The 25,055-nt window shown below is 43.7% G+C and overlaps 1 protein-coding gene across 1 annotated transcript; it reads right to left on the bottom strand.

Annotated features, from left to right (window-relative positions):
- Positions 1 to 1,123: 1,123 nt before the first annotated feature.
- Positions 1,124 to 24,729, bottom strand: PDCD11 (programmed cell death 11). The gene is made up of 36 exons (XM_069864204.1): positions 24,648 to 24,729; positions 23,543 to 23,654; positions 22,824 to 22,955; positions 22,476 to 22,643; positions 21,449 to 21,610; positions 20,723 to 20,846; positions 20,377 to 20,558; positions 19,917 to 20,024; positions 19,249 to 19,455; positions 18,796 to 18,920; positions 18,170 to 18,230; positions 17,350 to 17,496; positions 16,975 to 17,226; positions 15,958 to 16,101; positions 15,047 to 15,247; positions 14,356 to 14,526; positions 13,567 to 13,786; positions 12,310 to 12,462; positions 11,323 to 11,438; positions 10,648 to 11,165; positions 10,153 to 10,215; positions 9,577 to 9,685; positions 8,992 to 9,081; positions 8,564 to 8,666; positions 7,878 to 8,055; positions 7,345 to 7,401; positions 6,737 to 6,859; positions 6,339 to 6,461; positions 5,972 to 6,167; positions 5,447 to 5,572; positions 4,975 to 5,118; positions 4,158 to 4,408; positions 3,377 to 3,545; positions 2,960 to 3,113; positions 2,226 to 2,391; positions 1,124 to 1,581 (listed from the first exon to the last, which is right to left on the bottom strand). Exons 2-36 carry the CDS (start codon positions 23,642 to 23,644, stop codon positions 1,410 to 1,412), a joined length of 5,517 nt encoding a protein of 1,838 aa, XP_069720305.1. The 5' UTR covers positions 23,645 to 23,654; positions 24,648 to 24,729; the 3' UTR covers positions 1,124 to 1,409.
- Positions 24,730 to 25,055: the final 326 nt, after the last annotated feature.

Genomic DNA, 25,055 nt, shown 5'->3' with positions numbered 1-25,055 from the left:
GGCACCACTCGCTAGTGTCTAGATTGGATAATCACACCTGGTTTGTTCCCTGTGTTTTTCTCCTTGCCTTCAATTCTTCAACTGTAAAATACCTGAGCACTTTCACATCTTACTGGAGTTACAGGTATTTGGATCAAAAGGCACCAATACCAGTGACAGAGCCTACGTAAGTACCCAAGACACTTGGCTTTTTCCAAGCAGAAGGTTAGATAGGGATGATTTTTTCCAGCACAGAAAAAAAAAACGTTTCCTTTGACTTCACTGATTCCTATTAAGAGACAACAGCTACTGAACATCAAACCCTGGCAACTTGTTATGACAGATGGTTGCGATCAGAAGATCCATTGCAACTGGATGCTGTGAACTTTAAAGGCATAAGCCCTTCCAGCCCAAGATGACAAAAGCATCCTGGGCTGCATTAGGAAGAGCACCACCAGCAGGCTGATGAGATCACCCTTCCCCTCTGCTCCGTAGTAGTGAGGTATCTGGGCTCCTCAGTGCAGGAGAGATACAGGCTTACTGTAGCCAGTCCAGCAGAGGGACAGGAAAGATTACAGGACTGGAGTATCCTTCATCCAAGGAGAGGCTAAGAGAGCTGCAACTGCTCAACCTGAGGAGAAAGCTCAAAGTAGATCTTATCCACATATATAAATACCTGATACAAGGATGTAAAAAAAGTGAAACTAGACACTTCTTATTGATGCTCAGCGATGGGACAAAAGGAAATCAGTACGAACTGAAATACAAGAAATTCTGTCTAAACGTAAGAAAACGCTTTTTTTACTGTGAACGCGGTCAAACACTGGAATAGAGTGCTCAGAGAGGCTGTAAATTCTCCATCCTTGGAGAAATCAAAACCAAACTGGACATGGTCCTGAGCAACTATTCCAGCTGACCCCCGCTTTGAACCAGATGATGTCTAGATCAACTAATGCCACAGTCCTGTGTTCCTCTGCCAGTTCCTAGGAGCAGAAAAGGCACTTGAGATAAATCTTCTGAATTATTAATTCAGCCAAAAGGCAAAAATCTTCTCTGCCATCTTGACAGAGAAAAAAAAGATCAATTTATAAGACATGGCTGTACTTAAAAATAGTGGGTCATAACTGCACCATTTCCCCAGCAAATCAGAACAAGTATGGCTGATGTTTGTATTGATTATAAAACAGTCTATATTTAAAAATGTGTCTTCAAAGTCATGAACAGACAAGGATTATCTGCAGCATTTGAACAAAGATGCAAACATTTATCAAATCTTTTCCTTTGATTGTTTGATCCTTCCAGTTTTTTTATAGACCAACACTCTCCAGAAACTCACTGTCCATGGACACTCATGGCAGAACTCCACATACACCTCTCAGTTCCCACATCGCATGAAGAGTTGAGTCTCCTTGCTCTTACTTGAACCATACTCAGGTGTCAGCAAGGGAACTCTTGGTCTCCACATACTCAAGTGCTGCTCTTTTAACAGCCAGGACACTTTCTGTTGTACCAAATTTCTTCTCATAATCCAGGTAGCGTTTAAAGAAGAATTTCATCTTCTTTGGTGCCAAGCTCAGGTGTATGACCCTTTCAAATATGTCCCTGCAAGAAACCAAAGTGATCAGATTGGCATGTTGGTGACAGCACTCAATACAAGCCCTAACTTTGAACAAAGAGCAGAAAGTCAGGGGAGACATTCAACCTGCTGCAAAGTGTTGGTGCTTGAAGAAAGAGATTCCTGACAACTGGCCAAAACCTCAAAGCAGAAGCCTTATATTTGCCTGCAGAACTCAAGCCCTGTACTTGACCCTGTGTTCAATTAAGTGGATGTGGTTGGATCCGTAGTGTGGGAAGCTGCACTTCTTTTGTAAACTCTCAGAAAATTAAAAGAAATTTTTCCATTCCTCTGTTACAAGGTACACAAGGGCTTGATCTCACCCTTCAGGTACCAGGCAATCCCTCCAGAGGGACAAAAGAGCCTCAGTGCAAGCCCTTTACCTTCTGTCACACAGGCCACTACTCATAAACCAGTCCCCCTCTGCCCTATGGATCTCCTGGGAGTCTCCTCAGTCCTAGCAAGGATAAGCACTTCTACACATCCCTGATTTCTCTAAGTGATAAAAATTCTTCTGCTCTGTCCTGGGAAGCCCTGTAAAACCTCATGCTGCAGGGTATCTCTACTCTTTTCAGGTGTTGCTCCAGGCACTGCACTCTGCCTGCTCCCAGCCTGCTGCAGCGTGACTCACCGTACTTCCTTCTGGCTACCGTGTTTGATCATGATGTCCATGTAGATGGACCAGATGTCTGTCCGCTTGGGATAACTGCTGAGGGTGCTCTCAAAAAGGGCCTTGGCATGGTCCGAGTCCCCAAAACGGAACTCAAGCTGTGCAAACCTTGAAATGACATCCACATCTGGAACAAGAAATGACACGTTAGGGTATCACAGCAGATCTCTTTGCTATAAACAAACAAGAGTGATAACTACACAGAACAAAGGCAGGCACAGAGACAGCACTATCTCTACTCAGAGACAAAAGGCTCTGCTGTAAAGTGGTTCTGGACCAAGACGGGATCAGAGTGGAAGAGAGAAGGGACTCGGTTCACTACTTATTTCAGCTCTCTGCAGGAATCAGCAGTTTATTCTCATATTCAAAATGCATCTTGCAGCACTCACAAGCATCCCCACAAATCCAGGACTAGACCAACTGAACTTTTCTAGAAAAAAGAAGACTCAAGGTCATCTTTACTTTGGGTGCTTTGCTTTTGCCCATCACAGCAGATTCTGTTACTAGAGGATTTAGTATTGATACCCAGGCAGAAGTTTTCTCTCCCCCAAGAGTCAAGGGCAGCACGTTCAGCACCAACTGGTTGCGCTTTTCACTTATTAACACACCTTGTCATGGGCAGAGAAATTGGAGAGCACTCCAACAGGATATCTGTCAACACATGGTCCACGTTACAGACATGAAAGAGTGCTTACGTTCTTTGGTGGGCAAAGCCTTGAGAGCGCGCTCTAAAAGCCTGTGTGTAGCGTCGATCTGACCTTGCTTCAAGAGGAAAGAGGCATATTTCAGCCACACAGACTTCTCCTGACGGAAACGTTTCAGCATTGTGTGGTACAATTCTTCTGCTTGCTGAAAGGGCAGAGTCAGGTTAGATCACAGGTTCGTAATAAGGCCTTGTAGCTTTAAAACTTTTACTCTTGGCCCAAACACTTATGAGAGAGAAGCAAGTATTAACAGTTACTTATCCACTATCAATCGTAACTATTAATGCCAGTTAGGAACATGATAGATCAAATGTCTGACAGGTGGAAGCTTATACAGCCAGCAGCACTGGTAGTTTAAAGGCATGACTGAATGGAATATGTGCCTGGGACCTGCTTGCACTATCTTACCTTGTACTTCTCAGAATTGGCATAGATGTCACACAGATGCTGGAAGACTTTCAGAGGTTCATTGTATTGAACAGCTCGCTCAAAGACCTTCATCAGTGTCTCCTCAGTACCATACATGTTCTCCAAGTTCAGCAGAGCTACCCAGACGTTTAGCTTCTCCTGTTCTTCCCTTAAAGCAGATGCAAACAAGAACATTTAGCCCTCCACCAGCCTATATCAGCTGCTTGCAAGCCACCCTACAAAGACTCACTGACTTGTAGCCTGCCTCCAGGACAAAGGAAGGGGGCATACTGCTCATTGAAACACTACTTTTAGAATAGAGCACAGCAGTTGTTTCACACTACAACTTTTCATCACTGTTGTTTGTAATTAAAAACCACAAGGATGATTCAAGAAAACATAGTATACTTAATCATGCTGTAGAGATGATTTAATACACAAGGATGCAGCCCTACGACATAAGTTTCACTGTTTGTTTCATACCACATAATATTATGTTCTTCCAAACCCTTCTGACTGCTCAGAAGCGTGTCTGTATGTTCAGGGATACCCTGGGGAGTTACCACACATAAGCTGCAGCAAGTCAGCTACAGGCCACCTGTGGTGACTCTGGCCAGACCTTCAAAGGGCCAGCTGACAACTGTTACCATTTAATCTTTTTGAGCTCACTGAAACAGACTCTGCCACTTCACACATGACAACACTGCCAATGCTCTTCTCCCACAGCTATACCACCACCATTTATTCTTTGGGGCAAAGAAAGAAAGATCCCCATCATTACCTGAAGCAGATTGTTTTAAGTGCTCTCTCTGCCACAGCTCTGGCCTTTTCAATCTCAGTAGCCTGGAGGTGGAAAGCCATGTACTGTAGCCAGAGGATGGAGCTGTTGGGACTGCTCAGCACCAGACGGTCAAAGTCATCTGCTGACTGAGGCTGTCGATTGGGGTCCATCAGAGCTGCCTCTAATTTGCAGAGCTCCTTCTCCTTCTTCTGTTTCTCTAGCTCCTTCTCCTTCTTTGTTTGTTTCTTCAGCTGAAAAAGCACAAATTGAGGACTAGGGAAGAGCAGGCACTTCACGGGGGAACAGGGAGGCCCAGCTAAGCCCAGCCAGACTCCAGTGTGCCCAAAGGCTAGGCAGTTTTCACAAGAAGAGATGAGGTCAATTGTTTGAGAGAAGGAAAGTGGTACACACACCTCAGCCCTTCACATGCAGTTCACAACTCTAAGAAGAGCAGTAGTACATGAAATCTCTTTTTTTTTTAATTAAGTACATTTAGAAACCAAATATTTTTCAAGTCTTGCACCTCAACAGCAAGATTCACGCTTCACCCCTCCCTCTCATTTTTTTAGCATGGCAACATGACAAGCCCTATTTTAATGCAGCCATGCTAAAACAGAGCCTTTTCTCCTCTGCTTCAGAGATGATATCTGCTATGTCCACTGCTTGGAGTTGCTGAGGAAGTTCTGTATTAGCTGTCAAGAGATGTTCCCTTGGGTTAAAAGGCTTTGCTTTGGGGAGACAGACATGCAAATACAGAGACACCACATTACAGCCACCATATGGGGTCTCCTTCATAGGCAACACTACTACACTGTACCTTTGACTGCGGATCTTCCTCCTCCTCGCTCTCTGAGCTCTCTTCCTTCTGATTCAGGACAGGTAAATTCATTGCATCCATGTCCTCAACCCAGGTGAAGGCTGTGGAAACCTGCAGCCTGGGAGCTTCACCACGTTTCTTTAGCTGTTTGGATAAAGACAAGGAATGCTGTGTTTTAATTTGAAGTTTTCACTCAGAGATCAAACAAATGCTGTTTGCTTGTGGCTTCCCTCTGGCCAGTACTACTGACTTGTCACGCTTGCAAACAACCCATGAGCAAAAACATTAAACTCTGGTCACCTTTGCTGTAATTTAAACTCAATCCATCTCAAGCCATTTTCAGATGACACAAACACCAGTCTGCACCACTCCTATCTGCAGCAATAATACTTATTGTCACCCAAGTCAAAATTGACACCTCAATGGTGTTGGAAAGTAATTTCAGGCTCAGGTTTTCCTCCAAACTTCTCACCTTAGATTGCTTTTTAGCTGCATCTTCCTCTTGCTCATCATCATCATCCTCCTCCCGGTAATATACCTCAATTCCACTGTCACTTTCATCTGCTGGGCAGATCTTCCTTTTTTTTGGCTTCACGTCCTGCAACAAGGGGAAATGAGTGGATGGTGGAGGGCAACAACCAGGATGAATCTTAAAGGCAATTCTGACCAGAAAGTAAAGTCTGACAACAGAGAGAGGGTGGTGCAGTGACAGAGCACCCCACACTATCCACTCACATAACAGAGACAGAGAATAAACCCGTGCTTACCACACTTACGGGGCCGAGACCAACAGGATAGGCCACACAGCAACTGAACTGCTACCTCAGCTAACTCCTACCCTAATGGAGTAGTTTCTGACCCTTGCTCATCTCCAAAGCAATTTAATCTTTTTCCTACTCTGCAGAATTCCTCAGCCTGATTCCAGTGGATCTTCTTAGTCACTTAAGTATTTGGGCCAAACAATCCTTTAGCACATCCTGCACAGTGATATCCATACCTGCTCCCTTTCAGAGTTTCTTCTTTTCCGTTTTGTCTTCATCTTAAGCTCTTCTCTCTTTTCCTGATCATCTGCCTCTTTTTTCTCTTCCTCTGCATCATATCTTGGTAGACCTAGGGATTCAGGCAAGATGCTTGGCATTCCAGTGTCCTCAGGCAGGAGAGAGAGCTCAACATGTTTTCCTTTTCCATTTACACTGTGGTGCATTGCCAGGAGAGAACAAAAAATTGGAGTATTTACAATGACTGCAAGGACATGCACTTCTGGAAAATCACCCCAGCTTTTATCTTCCCTCTTTACATCCTCTCCTCCTTTACCATTTCCTTTCTAATAATGCACGGTCCCTTTTAAAGAACACTGGACCTACCCAAGCACCTTGGCAGTGAGCAGTTTTCCTTCAGGCAGGTACTTTTCATATAGGGAGTGTTTCTGTACAAAGTAAGGGGAAACATTCTGGAACAGGATCCGGCCCAGAACAGAAGTGGACAAGCTGATAAGAGGAAGAAAACAACATAAGTATTCCATGGGAGGGGAAAGCAAAAGAAAAAATACCTGCAGTGACTATATCTGTGGCACCATCAGTTTCTTTCTTTAATTTCACAGACTCAAGAAAGCAGCAATGACATCTTAATTCTCAGGAGGAAATTCATTTTGCAACATGGCATTATGCCAGAGATCACCCCCAAACAAGATTCCAGAATCATATATTCAAAGTAACTTCTTCAAGACCCCCATTTCCCAGTACAATTTTCTTATGCTACTCACCCAAAGAATACACCTGATGGAGTGACTGATTTAACATAGCCTCTCACTAGCTGGTCTTTTTTAACATCGTTAATACATGTTATTTCAACATCCTTGACTTTGCTGTTGCTCTTTGGGTTCAGTCTAAAAGAAGAGAGGTTAGAAGCTAAAACACTTATCTGAATAATCCACATTCTGCTCTGAATATCAACAAAAAGAAATCAGTGTTAACAACAGTTAGTACTTCCCGGTAAACGTACTGCATCAGAGATGCTAGTTTGTTCAAATGTACAGACTATCTGCATCTCTGCAAAGCTATACAGAGCATTAGGGAAAAGACAAGCTGCTGTAAACAAAGCCTAATGAAACAGATCAGCCTGGCTTCCTCTAACACAAAGAAAATGAGTAAAATGCTGTCTGGAAGTCTGCATAGCCTTTACTTGGGGTTTTTCCCCACTTATTGCTAAGATACTTTGTTCTACATGGTTTATGCACTTTTGTTCCACAGAGAAGACAAAGAGGCTCAGTCTGAAGAGATATTTAGGAGTAAGTCTATTTAATCAAAACATTTAAATGCAACTACGCACTAAAGAGCAGGAGATCAACAGTTTAGAAGGGAAGACACATACCGGGACTGCCGGAGAGATAATTGGATTTTGCCATTCTCATTGGAGAGGATGTAACACCTGCATGGCAGAGCAAAGAGAGAAAAAACAAAGCATTTTACCTGTTAAAAAAAGTCATAGGTAGAAAATATTTTCACTAGCAGAGTGAAGCCCTATAGAAAACAAACTATTCTGTCCCTTGGAGCATTTGCTTTCTAACACAAACCAGCACAATGCAACAGTTCACAAAACCAGCTAAAGGGCTTTTTGAAACATATCTACTTGCTTTACTCAGTCTCCATTGCTAGTACAAAAAAAACATAAAGATTGCTACAGCTGAATCACTTTGCGTGTTGCACTCTCCAGTATTCCCAAGAACTGTGTGAAGTAGGGAAATGCAATTAGTTGGGCATTACAGATGTAAAGAAAACTGACCTGCCAAACAGCTCACAGAACCACAGCAGTTAGGGATCAGCTCATGTCAGTAAAGAGCCTCTCACCAACGGCAGCATATTTCTAAGACTCACTGCTTGAGGGAACAGGAAAGGGTTACTGACCTGACAATCTTGCCAAGTTTGAAATCGCTCAGAGGATTCTCTGTGAAGGTATCACTGAGGTGAAAGACGCTGACTTTACCAGTCTTCCCACCTGGCAGCGCAACAGTCAAACCAGCATGTGGAGTCACCTTTGTCACCATGCCCACCGTGATGGTGTCCTGTGCCAGTGATTGAATTCCTGGAAAAAGTGAAGGAGGGAGAACGCTCCATAATACTCTGGAAGTATGTAACCAAAGCAACAAGGACAATGAGTCAGTGAAGCTGATTTTAGTTGCCTAGTCACATATTAAACCCACCAGCTTTTCATGAGACATAGTCTATGCCCTTTCCCAGTTCACAGCAATGTTTGCTGTGATGGTCCCCTAGTTGCATAGTCACAAGATCCAGAATAACTGACAAACTTTGAGATGGTATAATGCATTTGTCATGTCCAAGATCAGAAAGGAAAACCTTCATAAGGGCTCAGAGAAGGACAGAAACAAAGCAGGAAAGTGACTCTTTTATAGCCTAAGTCTGCCCTCTCTTGCTGCTACACCTGGGTCAGGGTCCCAGGGTTTGTTCTGTCCTACAGGGAGGTCCAGCTTGGCTCTGGAGTGCAACACCTTGACCTGAGGTGTCAGTGCAAGCCCACCTCTGAGCACATGCATCATGTGCAGTGGGGTCCTGCTGTTAAGGGTCCACAATACCTGTGAGTGACAAGCAGAGGTTTGTTTCAGTGACATTTGTTCCAGTCACCGTAGCTGATATTGCCTGGCCATTTTTGAAGCTCTTCTCTGGATGTTTTAAGACCTAAAAGAAAAAAAGATTTCCACTTATTACCCGAAATGGAGCATTGCACACCTCTGGTGTTTCTTTTATGAAGATTCACACTTTCTATACACATCTTCTATGTGTACACTTGACTGACAGCCCAGCATTGCTTCAATGCCTCTGCTATTCCAAGCCAAACAAGCTACAGGCATAGCACTTGCCTGTCAGTGAGGGGCAGCGATGCCCTAAAGGGCAGAGCGCTGGATTATGAGTTCATGCGGATGTCAGAAGTGTCCGCAGTCATTACTTATGGCCATCCGCTTAGGCAAAAAAATTGCATAGCTTATTTGTAATGGCCTCTTACCTTGGTGTTCAGAGACAACAGTAGAAGGGGAACTCTTCCTCGTATGTCAGGGGCGACTTCTACCTCCAGCCAATTTTTGAGGATGTTATACTGAGAAGATCCAAAAAAATAGAGAAGACAGCATGAGACCTTGGGAAAAACACCTCTCCCCAACAGATTCGCTAATTTTAAGGCTAGGAAAAAATACTCCAGCCTTGGCTCTTGCAAAAAGCAAAAATAGCGATTTGGCTTCTACTCTTACAAGCATAACACCAGTGTAGTTCACAGGCAAGTGCACACTGGGGACCAGCAGTGCTTTGTGCTGGTGGCATATACAATTCCTCAAAGGCCCTCTTACTAGCATGCAGGGTGAAAAGTGTCTGCTGGCAACAAACAGCCATCGAACAGGATGAATCAGCTAGACTCCAAGTACAGAAAGTGTGATTACCTTCTCCTGCTCTCCCCATAAGACACTGCGCTTCATACAGGCCACTCTCAGTTAATGAAAACCACAGTACTGCCAGTGTTTAGGACTGATCTAAGCCCCTGAGGCCACCCCCACCTGCTGCCTCCCCAGCACACTTCTTAAGAGGACTCTGACCTCACCTTTTTCACAAAGCAGGTGACTGTCTGTCCAACATCATAGAGGCCAAGTTTCTTGAGGGAACTGTCTTCTTTAAGGTTCAGCATTGCTGTGACTTCCCCTTCCATTTCGCTGTTTGCAAACAAGGAAAGAGGACATCAGTAAGACAGCTTTGGTCCTAATGAGGAAGACAGGAGTTAGAAACCTAAGTGATTACAGGGAGCCAATACTACTGTGACAATGCATTTGTGACATTCACCCGCTCCCCAGCTGCATCCTTTTGCAGGGAATTAATTCTTCCACAGGCTTAAGAGAGAATCCCTTCTGATGTGAAGGGACATACCAGAATCCAGACTGGGAAAGCCTGAAGCTAAAAGGACATTCAAAGGAAATCATGTGCTGAAGAGCACTGTGAGGTTTAACACAGCTCCCAGACCCAAGTTAGTGTAAAAGAGGGAATAAAAGGCCTTGCCACACAGCACATATGTGGAGCTCCTTACTCATGGTTAGCTTCTTCACAAGTGTGAGGAGCAAGGGAAGGAATCTACAAGGACAGAAGGTCAGTGAAGCATCTGAAGACAGCAGAGGCTAACACTTGCCTTGGTCGAATGCTGAGCTCTGGAACGGACCGTGTGAAGTGCGGATGGGTGATGGGCAGGTACCTACAGAACAGGAAAAGGACTGAAGTTTGTCATGAATTTCCCAGGCTCCAGTCACCTGTAATCCCCTCTGCACTGGCAAAAAAATAGGTTCTAAAACTTCTAAAACTACCAAAGCCTTCAAGTTCCAGTTTTTCATAGCACTATTTCAGTGGCAATTTAGGTACCCAAAATACTCTGGCAAATTTAGCCCCTGGGGCCAAATCCTGCTTCCATTTAAGACTTCCACTGGACCTTAAGAATTTAGATACTGTTTTTTCTTGTGAGACAGATAGCTAACTCTCAGGTATAACAGATTTCCTCAGGCTGCAAGTACTCCAGCAAAGATAGCTGTACTGTATCTTGTGGCAGAGGGATGAGCCTGGATCATCTGAATTGATTAACTGTTTCACCCCTTGCATTTCACAAGAAGTAATAACGAGCATGTTTTCCTACCTGTGAGTATTCACATCTCTGCCTCCAATGACTCGGGCAGTCACCTTCTGCCCAGCTTTCAGAGTATTTGTTGGAAAAGAGCCTATGGGCACATCATCCAGAATCCGGGATGCATGGATTGAACCTGTCAGTTTGTCATCAATAGCAACTGTGACATGGGTTGGTTTGACAGATTTAACAGTACCAGTAACAATATCCCCCAGAGATAGCGAGTGTTTCACAGCAGTAAGCATCTCTTCTGATGCTGTCTCAGATTCGTTCCGGACCCTTACAAAAACATTCTTTTTTGCTGGGCCTTGTACTGCTAATAAGACTCCGTGGTCATTCATCTTCACTACTTTTAAGGTTGCAGAGATTGTCTGTCCCACCTTCAGTTTTTCTGAGTCAAAGCGGAAGGTGTCATTGAAGTGAGAGGCTATGGGGACAGCTGCCAGCTGGCCTGCTTCCAAAGACACAATGGCAAACTCTTCTGCTATGTGCTGCACGACGGCGGAGTGCTGAGAGTTCTCTGTGAGCCGCTAGACAGAAAGAAAGATAGTGACTTATCCTGCTGAGATTTTGACCCCCCTCCACTCAACCACCCACAGTTCTGAAGGAGGAAACAGCCAACCCAAATTTATTAATTGACCAGAGTTTGACAGACGAAAAACACAGATGCAAATATCGAACACATACTTGCTTGGTTTTTTGTTTTAAGACTTCTTCCCGAAGAGACACATACACCTTGGATGTGAGAGCATCCACGTGAAGAACCAATGCTTTGGTTTTCTTACCAGGAGCAATACTTTTGTCTGCAAATGAGAACAAGATTTATCTCCAGATGACAGTGAAAAATTATGAGCTACTGAGCTAGTGGTACATGACATACTGGAAGGGTTCAATTTAATTCCTGAAGATCACAGTAATAAAAAGACTGCTTGATTACCAATTGTAACTATGTTGCTGTAATCAAATTAACTTAGTGGCCACATGTATAAGTCATGTCCTTAAGAAATGAACAGATTTCTCCAACGTTAAAGGCAAGGAGGGAAAGAAAATTTTTTATTCAGAAAAAGGTTTTGATAATTTATGGAAGAACTAAATTGATTTTATGAAGGAGCAACTCTGAAATAATGCAGGCAAGGCTGACTAAACACAAATTCAAGGTAATAAAGGCTTTGAAAAAAAGATTATGCTAACATTTGCACAATAACATCATCAGTCTATCCATGGAGGAAACAAAGGAACTCTTCTGAATGCAAAAGCACTGGGACATAACTCCTGCTGAAGTTAGCAGTATATATTGGTTTCATTGGTTTATTCATTATGTCAGCATGTACTTGTTTGGTTCTGCATAGTACAGCACTTTTCTGCTTTAATTTTTGAAACAGCAGTCCTGTTTAAAAGTCACATTGATTTAAAGAAAAATTAACAGCAACTTCAGACAGAGCATGCTGCAAGGATGAAGTTTCTCAAGCAAGAAATAAAAACAAGTAAGCTGGAGCTTGTATTAATACTGCCTCGGACAGGGACACTTCCCACTGGGCTAAGTTGCTCAAAGCCTCATATAAACTGGCCTTGAACACCTCCTGCCTTGGTTCCCCAGCAGAATTAATTTCAGGACAGATGTTTCAATGCAGAAGAGTGAAAACCAAAGCAAGTAGTCAAAGCAAAGACCCTCACCTCCCACATGGTAGCGAGTAGCTGTCACAGTCAAGCCTGTGACACAGCTGCCACTGAACAGTGCTGAGCCATCCTCCTTCACATCCTGCACCACCAGCTGCAGCTCCTTCCCAGGCACCAACTCGCAAAGGCCTTGGGCTGTGTTGGACTCCCCTAAAGAAAGGAAAGGGTGAGAAATCAGTTTTAGTTATGCTGTTTCTTCACAAAACAAAGTTTTCACAGTTGCTCAAGAAAGCACGAACAAGAATTTATATCCACCTTCATACGAGAAAACAGAGTTTAGGCTATGGAATCTGTAGAAATACAAAGTAGTAAGTTCTAAGATTCAATCAAAGTAGAAAGACTTCTGAAATTAAGGATCTGGTCCAATCTTATATAAACACTGTCACACAGCACTGGACATAGAAAAAGGTGAAAAGAAACTAATATTAAAAACTTAATTTCATTACTAAAAGTGATTAATACTAAAAACACAGACACGTCACTTCACAAATACAGGAAACTAAACATCAAACACTTCTGGATATAAAACAAATCTAACAAGGCAAAGAGAATCTGACAAAAATAAATGGTAATATATATTCCTAATACTAGAAAAAGAGCATGTGAGAAAACCTTTACTGAAGGACTTGTTCAGCAAGCCTTTAATACCAGTAGGCAAATCTATTTGTACAAACTCATCCTCACACAGGTACAAGGTTCTTATTGAACAGATCCTTACTAAGGCTGAGGGCAACTGAAAAACTCCTCTGTGAAATCAGTTACCCAATGATCAAATATCAACAAAAACAACCTGATCGCTACATGCTCAAGTGTGGATTTATGTACCAGAAGACTAATAGGAGCAGCTCTTGGCTGCCAGCCAAAAACAATGCTAGTGCCTTCTGCTGTCACAATTAAAAAAGCATTGTCAGATGATTTCACATCATTCTATCTCCCTTTCTTTTATGATATATGAACCTCACAATTCATCTATTTATTCCCTTATTTTTAATTCTCCAAGATTCAACCTGAAATCAACATACAAAGCCTAGCAGACTTCAATGAAGAGCAGCTGCTTTGGTTTTTTCCAGCTGTAGTTCCAAAAAGCCTTCCTGTCAATGGCAGACACTGCACACATCTTTCTTCTAATAAGCTCCTCTTGAAGCTGAGCTTTTGCTTGAACTGAGCTTTTTTTCACTTAAAAGAAAAGGGTTTTCCCTTTTTGTTCCACTGCAGCCCCTTTTTTGTAAGCAGAATATATGCTGAATCTTTTACCTCTTCTTCTCAAGAAATTCCTTATTTCTTTCAACTCCTTGAAATATTGATTCAGCAAGGCAAAGCTCTCCGCAGCAGAATCGCCTGAGCTGCACTCTGACACCTTCAGATTGAGGAGCACACGCTGCTTCTCCTCATCAATGCTCATCACCTTTGCAATCACAGTCTGCCCCACCACAAAGTGGTCCTTGGTGTCCGTCACAAACTTGTCACTCATGCTCTGCACAAAGCAAACAAAGGAGCACGGGTTACTCAGCACAGCTGCTCACTACCAACCACCCACAGGGCTGTCCAGAAGAGTCTGAGTTAAGGCTTCATGAAAATGCATAAGAGAAACAAGGACTAATGAAAAGCCATCAGTTAAAATTCACAGAACCATAGAATAGTTTGGGTAGGAAGGGCATCTTAAAGATTATCAAGTTCCAACCCCCCTGCCATGGGCAGAGGCATCTCTCACTGGATCAGGCTGCCCAAGGCCCATGCAACCTGGCCTTGAACACCTCCAGGGATAGGGCAGCCACAGCTTCCCTGGGCAACCTGTTAATTACTGAAGTCGCATAAAATCCTTGTTTGAAGCTTTAGCTCACTTGAATGAAGTCCTTTATTTCATTTTGGAAGCAAACTAAAACAACCCTAAAAGCAGCTTTTGCCCTCCTGGAGGAAGCTGTGTAAATGCAGGATCCAAGCCCTGCTATCTCCTCCTTGTTGTTGCTTACCTTTGCTAAAAGCCATATTTCAAGTATGCCTGATGATACACATGCCATTTGTTAGAGGGAATGCATCGCTTACCACTTTGGGTGCCAGCCCTGTCACACCAAAAGGGAACTCCACAAACACTCCAAATGGCATCACATTCCTCACGTAACCAGTCAACAGCATCCCAGGCTGGATTTCAGAGAAACACCTCACAACTTGCTCATCCTGTACAGCTGAAATCACTGCAGACTTTCTGCTCAAGACCTGAACAACCATTTAGGAAAAACAGGAAAAGATGAACGGAGCCCAATGCCAAGCAAACCTCTTGGTGCCAACTACCCATTAGGCTAGAGCACTTGTTTGCAGGTGAGACAGCAGAGGAGTTCAAACTCCTGCAATTCCAATTTCTGTCTTGATATCTCTACACTAGAATTTAGCAACCAATATCTTCTAAGCTGCTCAGCATTAAAGATGCGTGCTTTACACTAGGAGAAACATCAAATTCCTAGTATTTCAGTTCCGATTTTTTGGTGAAAAGCAGCAACATTTTTGTTAAGGTTGTAATAAGATTAGCAGCCCAGAACCTGGTTTGTAAGATCAGTCAATTCACAATGGTTCTGACAGAATTCTAGCAGCAGACGAGCCTCACTTAACACAAGCAAGTTATGACTCTTTGAAGCATCATTAGCTTGACAGGCACTTCCACTTCAACACACTAACTAGGATACCTTCCTTCCCCGCCTCCTCCCCACTTTGTTTGTCTGGTTGAGGTGGAAAAGGATACAATATGCTCTCCCTTGTCACTCAGACACATAACTCGGGGCAGGACATCCCCCTCTTGAAGGCAATGCCACAGGAGCTTGCAGTTAGCACCAAAGTCAGAAAGGTGCACTGTGGGAATCATGGCTGTCACATTGCCTTCATCTTCTAAGATAGAAACCTCTAGCACATTATCTTTCTTCTTCAAGACTTTCACATCAACCATCTGAAAAGAAAACAAATGCAGGGATATGAAATTCCAAGTGTATTTGAAGTCACCTCTCTTGATGCACAACAGGGTGATCAAATGCTGTGCTGCAGGGGCTCCAACATGGCCTTCCAGCTATATATGAGAGAAGTCTCACATCAGCAAGGCTGAGCCTAAATAGCACACCAACACTGACAGTAAAATAGAAAACGTTGTATTTCTCAGCTCCTAGAGAAATCAAGAGCTAGAAAAATCCTCTTGGTTGTGACTTTTTATTTGAAGGGGAAAGGGAGTAATTTAAACAAGATTAGAACTCCACTGTTCCTGCATTAGCAATATCTGCAGGGTGCTGGAAACTGTTCATTCCAAAGACAACAGGGAAGCATTTCAAAACATTGCTCTGAAGTTGTCTTTTTCCAGGGAGCAAAAAGCAGCTGCTTTTGGAGTGAGAAAATCAGCAGCATCCAGAAGAAAGAGGACTCCACCTAGGAGCAGGAGCACTAATTGGTAGCTTCAGAAGGACTATCCTGGGTCGTCTTCATCCTGACTTGACAACAGAGACTCTGGTTTTGATCCAGGAGATGAACCACACAATAAGAAATGCACATCCACTGCTAGTTCCTGACCATTAACAGCTTTTCTTGAAGCAACGTTGTTCAAAGTGACACCACATTGTTTGGAATACAAGGAGGAAAAGGCAAAAAGGGAGCAGCCATTGAATTCAATACCTCTCCTATTTGATATTTCACTTCCTGTTTCTTCTTTGGAGTACATTCCTTTTTTTCCTCCAGGGTAGGCTTGCTTGATAACCTGAAGGACAACAACAGTCTTTCCTGCTGGGGCTCACATTTTAGGACCATTACTTTAACAACCTGCAGCAAAAGAAGATTAAATAAGAGCTGAATTCAGCTGACACCCCCCCACAGCATGCCACCACCTACAAAACGAGATAGGGTAATGCATACACAGTACACTTTCACACCTAAGGACAGCAGGTCAGTGATTACAACTTAGCAGTTTCAACTAGAGACAAATGTCCTTCTGGTCACACAGATGGAAAATGGGAGTAGCTAATCATTAAATGACTTGCTAGAAGTATGTGGCAGGTCTGTAACAGAATTGAGACTAAAACTCACATCTCCAGATTTGCAGTTAGAAATCTTAATTAGAAAATTACTCTTCTCCTTAGAGAGCCAATAAACTGCAGGATTAGAGACAAAAAAAACCCACCAGAATTATGAAAAGGGCTGAGATCTTTATAAGCTTGCTCACAATGAAGAGCGGAACTTAGTGAACAGCATGGTTTCCAGAGTGCCTGGTTTAAAATGCACATGATTTGAAACAAAATAGAGAATCAGAGCATTCAGACAACCCGATCCTTCAAAATTCTGTAGGTAAAGTGTTTTAACTTCCTCAGAAGAAATTGTAGCCTAGAATCCCAAACTTCTGTTGAGACCTCAGTAACTCATCCAAGTATCATTCCTCTATCACATACCACAGTGCTTCCCGCACACCAGAACAAAGAGAGCCCAGAAATAAAGACAGATCTGTGAAATACTCAGAGCTGTCCCTTTCACAGCCTAATCTGTTTAAATGGAGCATAACTATTACTTAAAAAGTGTAAGGACATGAACTCCTCTTGGTGTAGCTGGTTCCTCCAGGGGAAAATCCATGTTTGGGCCAACTTAACCACAGATTTCTCATCTGTATTCAAACACAAGGAATGGCACGAGCACATTAATTACCTGGCCTTCATGGAAGACTTGATCCGGACAAGATATAGGTTCTGAACTCAGCTCATTCTTCGGTACTAGGCCCTTGACATCATTGTAGAACTTCACAATACAACCAAAATCCCTGGCACACACCACGAAGCCATGTGTGATCAGACCTGGTTTGGCATCTTCATAACAGGAGAGGACTGGAAGCTTTGATTGGACAAGACTTTTCTTCAGAGTAAGGATCAGCTTTTTTCCTGCAGGATTGCACTCTAGCACCTACAAGAATGGAGTGCAAAAAGGTTCAAAAAGCACATCTGCAGTTGTCTGATCAATCCAGCTGCTAAATACTCAGAATAAAAGAGTGCAGAGCAGCTGAAAACCCTGTCTGGCAGCTCTCACCCGACACTTGAGTTCATCTCCTATGTTGAACTTCTTCTCAGGCTGCTTCAGGATCACATTAGCAAGATGCAGGGATGGCACAAGCCCTTTAATCCCATCAGCCACTTTCACCTGCATCCCAATGGGTTTCAGAGCAAGCACTTTGCCCTAGAACCCAAACCAGGGAAAAGTAAATTTGGCATGAAAAGCAGATTGTGCACAGGTAGGAAACAGCCAGGACACTGCATCACTTAGTATCAGCACATCTAATCACCATCCAAAATACAATCTTACTCCACCCCACCCAAATAATTTGGCCCATGAACTTTTAAGCACTCCATAATGCTGTTTACAGCCTCTTTTGCTTAGGCATAGGCTACTCTCGCAAAATCCCTATTGACTCTGGCAAACTAGAATTGTTTCCAGAGCCATATCCAATACAGTAATGACTCAGATATAAGAATGATCATAAGTGAGTAACTTTCTGCCTGTGAACCAATTGTGATGGTAGACAAACTTTTACACCAAGTGCAAGGCAAGTTTTCATTTCTTTCACTCAAGCCTTTCTAACAACATGTTCATGGCCATAAATAAACAACTGACTGTGGCTAGAATTTGATTGCCCTAACAGCACCACAGAAACCTGAAGAAAACAGGGAAAAAAGTATCACATCCCATCAATCAAGTTCTGCAAGGAGAGGGGTTTCTCCTCATTTTCCTCCATCACTAGACAGGATCAGAAGTGGAATATACACCTTAGGCAGAGGAAGTGCATGTTACTTAGATCATTGCTTCACGTACAAATGCCACAAAGTACTGTGTCAGTCCTTCAGAATCTCACCTGTACCACATCCCCCACGTGGATATCTTGGTATTGCAGAAACCGTGCTTCAATGATCTGACTAAGAAACAGACACAGCAAGAGATGACCCATCAGTCGGCTTGAAGGAAACCCAGGACAAAAAGGAAACAACCTCCCCTTTGCTTTGACTCCATTATTCCCCATAAAACTCACTGTTCTACAACTCCAGAGCTCTTATGTTTTACTCCAGCTGATCCAACCTCCCAAAACAAATCTCTGGATAAAGTTCAGGGAGCCATGGCTCCAAAAAAGCAAAACCCACCACCTGCATTGCTTAAAGCCTTATAGATGGAAATACTAAGAGGGAGGAACAAAACGGGCTGGAAGATTAAGGTTTCACTTCCTGCTCAGCCACAGTCTTTTGACATTATCTCAGCAGAAGTAATTCATTCTCCCTGTGTCTCAGCCCATCAACTACATCGATAGTGTCCTAAGTCCTTGTAGTATGGGCAGGATATGCAGACAACCTGACATGAGCCACAAGATACAAGCCAAAAACCCTAAATGGCAAGTTCCAGTCCAGCAAAGGAATGCAGTAATTCCCATGCTTGATCAAACCTTTCCAATCCTTCAAACAACTTTCTGGAAGAGTCTATGAAACTTACTACTTCAGAGATACAACAGACATCTCATCCATGAGGCTGTAGTCAATGATCCGACATTTATGCTTGCACCCTGCCTTAAATGCCCCAGGTTTCAAAGATTTTCTGGTTTTTGAAAGATGTTTCAACTAGAAAAAAAACAAATTACAATTCAGTGTTTGGAAAACAGAAGCACTGATATAGACCTTAGGTTGAAGTAGCAGTGTCTGATCAAATTGTTCCTCTGATATACTCGCTCTGCAAAGCGGGTCTCACCAGTTCTTCCTCAACAACCCTCTTACATTCCAACTTCAACAAGGGGAGGTATGATTTCTCAAACACTTTTCACATTGTCAAGATTTTGTTGTATTTGCTTCACAAAGAACATAAAGGTAGAAAATACAACCTCCTCTTAGCCTCCTTCCCCAAGAAGGAGAGACAGCTATGGAAAACTCCCCTCACCGCCCTGGTACCTACCCGTGCAAATGCAAGACTGCCATCATCAAGCTCAAAGACTGCACCAAACTGCTTGTAGAAAGCCTTCACTGTCGCCTCCTCCACCACTGCCCCCATGCGATCACTGGAGAGCTGGTTTGGTGATCCCCCAGGGTGGAGGAAGGACTGGCGCAGAGTCAGCCGCACCACCTTGGAGGTGGGGTGGATAGAGAGGATGCAAGCTTTCACCTGGGAGAAGATAACACGCTTGCTAAACTCAAGTTTGTAAACTAAAGAGGAGAAAGGCATGTTGCTCATGTTTTTAGACAGCACGCTTGGTATGTGAACTCTGTCTACGTACAAGGCACTTCCCAACACTGCTACTAAGACGTGACTTAGTATTCTAACAGCTTAACAGATGAGGAACTTTTGCTTTTCTCTGTTGTTAATGGGCTAGTCTGGTACGTGACCTCACAAGAAACTTCCCATTACTTGCAAGTCTCTAATTCTTCCCAAATCAGTCTTCCAGTACCCCGGGAATGGCTTTGCTCTTTAGAGCTCTAAAGCAGCCATGACAGTAATGGAGGTAAAATACGAGAAAGACAGCTTTCATCAGTGAGATTTCAAATATTATTCCATTGAAACATGGGAGACAATAAGAGATGTTGTAAAGCAACATACCACCTCCAGCCATCCTTCACCCTCCTTACCACTTGATCTGGAGCATAGTTCATGGATTTCTCTGGGTCTGTATGTATGAAATCCACAATGCCAGTAAAGGAAGACAGAAAGCTCAGTTTGATCCCCAGTGGGGTCACCTAGAAAGGGAAAGAAAAGATGCCAAAAAAATTTGTGCTTAGTTTTCGTGCAGCTCACAATCAGCGTGCAATTCATGCATTTCACAATAAGGCACCGTCAGTGCTAATCAACAAGCAAATCACAAAAGACAAGAAATCAGCTAACAATTCTGCTTCCTACGTTGTTTTGCAAAAACTATTCTTTAGTTTTTTCAATAATGCTGTTTACTCTGGATACTACTGCTAACCTGTGGAATACTTTCCAGGATGTACACTTGCATCTTTACTTGACCTGTCTCCCTACCTTCAACAAATCTCCAAAAATAAAAACCAAACTACCAAACAAAAAAAGCAAACGCAAACCAGAGCTTACCTTCTGCACTCGAGCTTTCACCACCAGCCCTGGCAATAAATTAGACAGCGTCCAGTTCTGTTGCTCTGTTGCAAGGGATGCAGCAACCTCTGACCGATCAATGGTCAAACGAACCACTCTTCCCTCATTCTTTACTTCCACAATGACACAGTTGAGGTTTTGGCCTATTTTCAGGTCAGATCCTATGAAAATAAATCACAGCATAAAACATCCACCAGGAACACTCAACGCTCCCCCTTCAACTTCCAAATTCTTTTCTTCGTTGCCTCTATTTCAAGAAGCCAGAACTCCTCCCCATCATCCCCCACCCCACTCGAACCCCAGCAGCTCCTCCTGCACTCCTCACCTCTCTTGACTGCTTTAATGTAATTTTGGGCTTTCTGACGAGGCAGGAAAGCATGAGTCCCACTGACTCCAATATCAATAAGATAGCCATGGTCTTCCACACTGGACACAAAGCCAGAGAGCAGCTGTTGGGAGGGAAGCACTACAATTCAGTAAGAGGGAAACAGCCAGGTCTTCAAAAAATGCACACCTGGTAAGAGATTCCCCACCCAAATACTCACTTTTTCCATGAGGACAGAGAACAGCTTTCCAGAGGAGCAGAAAGAACACTACATTCTTTCTTATTACAGAGCTCATTGGACAGTGGGGTCTCAACTCTACCCTTATCCAACTATGCACATATGGATTTCACAGACCAACAGGGGAAAAAAATTGGGATGCTCAAAACCTGTAGGTGTCGTAATACCATACAGCTGGAAACACAAAACCTAAACAATTAAGCACCTCTGCAAAGCAGGTTAAATATCATTCTCTGCACAAATAACCATGAAAACTACTCAGAAACAAGTCATTACAAAACTCATCCATATTGAGACAAGTAAATGGATTTCCTGAGTGATGACCTGGAACCAAGACTCAATACCGCCCTCTCCTCCCACTGGAAGCAGCTCCACATTCTTCTCTGATCCCATGCAAGGTCAACCAAAATGTTACCCAACACACCACGAAAGAAGCATCACCAAAGCTTAGAGAAGCTTAGAGGCTGTGACAGACCCAGAACACGTACCATGCCTGATGCGAGTGCTGAAGCGTTCAGACCCTTATTGACTTTCTTGGGGTCAATCGATAATTTGATACTTCGACGTCCATCAGCATTTTTCTCAACACTGGTTACAATGCACCTGACCAGTGTCCCTGGAGAATACATGTCCGAGAGAGAATGCAAGTCCTGACCAGCAAGATGATTAAGAGAAAAATACAGATTTTACAATGTTAAATGATACAAGAAGGCCAGAATTTGTTACTGAAGCAGCTTTTGAAAGAGAAATCCCATAGGAAAGTCCTGTTTCTCTGTCAATACAACAACAAAAGACAGGAAATACCACAAACACCAGGATCACAATACAGAAGCAGATACCACGTTATCAAATCTAGTAGGCTTTGCTTAAAAAGGAATACCATGTGTGCCAGAGTCAGGAGCCTGCGGCTGAGAAAATACATCTGCAGAGCTAACAGTGACCCTACCCTCAAGTCCCTCTTTAGGGAAAACCACTACCACAAGCACATCTGTCCAATACCATGTTCCACATCACCTTAGAAACATTTATGAAGCCCTGACGCCAGAGAGACAAGATAACAGATTACTCCATCCGCATTCTTTCTAGTAATCATCATTATCAGGAAGTCAAAGTTTGCTTGGAAAAAACAGTTCCAAACCACAGCCAGTCTATGCTAGCACTATGCAGCAGCACATTGCATGCAGTAACACACAACGAAATCACAAGAAGCATGCTAATCCCCATACCCTCACATCAACTTCCAAACACTTCTCTAGCTTCCTCCCACCACTGCCTACAGCCAGGGATCAGTATTTAGCTTCAGCAGCAGACAGGCAGCACAAATCCCTCCACATTTAACAGGCTGGCTATGAAGTTCCTGGATTATTTAGCCAAAGCTAGGGCAGGTGATCAAATTCAAGTCAGCTGCAAGACACCAGAAACGAGGCTCCTAAACAAGACAGGGTTGGTTCTGAGGTAATCATCAACACTCCCAAGTTCCCATGCACAAATCACAGCCCCATTCCAAGCTCTCACCTCCAAGAGTTCTCCTTGGGCCACCTCCTTGGTCAGCATTTTGCTGTAGGCATCGCTGATCTGCGTGACAGGCACAAATCCTGAAAGCCCATTGGGCAAGCTGATGACTAGTTCATAGTCGCTGGCTTCTTTTACACAACCAAGGAGCAGCATCCCCTCACAGAGTGCCTGGGAGAGCAGGAAGAATAACATACGGTGGATATCTTGGCAAGTCAGCGACAACAGGGTGGTAAAAATGCTTTTGTCCCAAATCCCTGATGTATTTTATAGGTTTAGTGAGGAAGACCATGCCATTTTTACATAGCTCAGCAGAGAGATGTACACCAAATCAAACGATTATCCACAAACCTCAATTGCGAGTGGTTCAATGTTAACAACATTGTCTTTAGCAGCAGCTATTTTGTCTGTCTTAAACTTTTTCTGCTTTCCTTGATCCCTTTGGTTCCTTTTTCTTTTCTGAGATTGTTCTTCATGGTGAACCTGGTGCAGATTATAAGCAGAGAGTTAAAAAATAAAATTGGATAAAGATGAAGAGATTAACTTGGTGCTAAGTCAGAACTCTGCTGCCAAGAACAAAATTAGAAGAAAGTACTAGGACTGGAGAAAAAAAAAATAAGACAGCAACCTTAACTGCTAGATCTACACGCAAGTCTTACAAAATACCTCCTTTGGGCTGAGGCTGATCCTTAATAAAACTCTGCATCTTAGGAACGGAAAAGTGTGGCATAAGTGATCTACGCCACACTCTACTAATAGGAAAAGAAAAACCAAACTCAGTCCATACCCATTACCAGCAGCCTCACTACATCAGCACCTCAGGATAAGATGCTTTGGAAAGTTTAAAAGCTAAAGCCTGATCAATAATTTTGATTAAACTTTCTCTGCCATCACATTCAACATGCACCAGACATCAGGGACCATTAAGAGATCAGAAGAAAGGTGGATGTCAGCAGTTACTTCTTTCTGGAAGCCCTTTCTATAGTTTACTATAGAAATAAGGGATAGGAGAGATTGCAGGTCGCATTCTGACAGTGGAAGAGTTCATCACGAGCACGCAAACAACTTACATCAAACAAATTGTCCCGCTCTAACTTGGAGTTGACTTTTTTTCCCTCTGTGGGTTTTTTCTGTACACCTCCGCGAGGAAAGTTTTCTTCCACGGATGCCATGCTTGCACTTCTACAGGACAAATGAAAAACAGATATTAAAAGTGCAGTTGTTACACTTGTTCCTTACAAACACTGAAGAGACTAAAGAGTGAATTACTCCCAAACCAAGACAGAATGCAGACGGCTACTTTATAATCATTAACAAAACAGAAACTCAGGTCGAAATGCATTTACCATTTGACTACAGTGAAGTGCAGCAATGCTTCATCCCTGACACTTTTTTACTATTGCTGAATTAGGGCATTTAGATGCACCACACCTGTTCATAAACTGCTTTAACTGTAAGTTTCCTGAACAGATCTTTATTACATTTGGTGGACAAGCTGAAATTATCTTTTGCGGTCACCAAGGTGAAAGCTGCAAGTCAAATGCCAAGTAAACTTTTTGGATGCCACCCTTAACAGTCAATATACTTTAATAAAACCTTGTGTAAGCTGTTAGTGTACTTACATGCATGTTTAATAGATATAATTAACCTTACAACGCTTCCATCAGTAACCACTGCCTCATTTATCACCTCACTGTTTGCACATTTAGAATCATAGAACGGTTTGGGTTGTAGGGAACCTCAAAGACCAGTTATAACTGCTCTGCCATGGGCAGGGACACCTCCCGCTCAATCAGGCTGCTCAAAGCCTCACCCAACCCGGCCCTGAGCAGCTCCAGGGATGGGGCATCCGTGGCTTCTCTGGGCAACCTGGGCCAGAGCTTTCCTACCCCCTCAGTGAAAAATTCCTTCTGCGCATCTCATCTAAATCTTCCCTCTTTCAGATTAAAACTGTTACCCTTCAGTGCACTCCTTGATAAACAGCCCCTCGGCTTTCCTGTGGGCCCCCTTTCAGTGCTGGAAGGCTGCTCTAAGGTGTCCCTGCAGCCTCCTCTTTAGGCTGCGGAGGCACCTGTACCAGGGCCTCACCCCCCCCCAGCCATTTATCACTTTAGCCAGCGCTCCCCCCAAGGAACCAGCACAGAGGCCCACGAACACCTTTGCGTGAGAGCCCACCTCTCCGCCGAGACGCAGCTGGGCCAGGAGGGGCCGGAGCTCTTCCCTCCAGCGGCCGCGGCCAGAGAGGAGCCCGGAGAGCCCAGCGGCACCGGGACCAGCAGCCACACACGTGAGGCAAGAGAGGCGCCGGAAGCAGCGAGCGGGGAAAGCGGAACCGGAAGTGGCGGCACCGCTTTTCAGCCAACCAGAGGGGGCGGGGATCCGCGTGGTGGGCGGGGCTGCACGCCGGGGGCGGGGCTAACCCTTGTGGGATTGGCTGTACGACCCGAGGTAGGCGTGGCTAAAGATGGGGGCGTGGTTTGTTACTGGTGGGCGTGGCTTTGTATGATAGTGATTTGCTGTGTGGGGGCGTGGCTTAGCGTGGTGGGCGTGGCTTGCATGTGATTGGAGGGGTGCGCGCGGTGG

The sequence above is a fragment of the Phaenicophaeus curvirostris genome, chromosome 9, assembly GCF_032191515.1.
Source record: "Phaenicophaeus curvirostris isolate KB17595 chromosome 9, BPBGC_Pcur_1.0, whole genome shotgun sequence".
NCBI classification, from domain to species: Eukaryota; Metazoa; Chordata; class Aves; order Cuculiformes; family Cuculidae; genus Phaenicophaeus; species Phaenicophaeus curvirostris.
The sequence above is the reverse complement of the archived record's forward strand: the minus strand, read 5'-3'. Positions and strand labels throughout refer to the sequence as shown.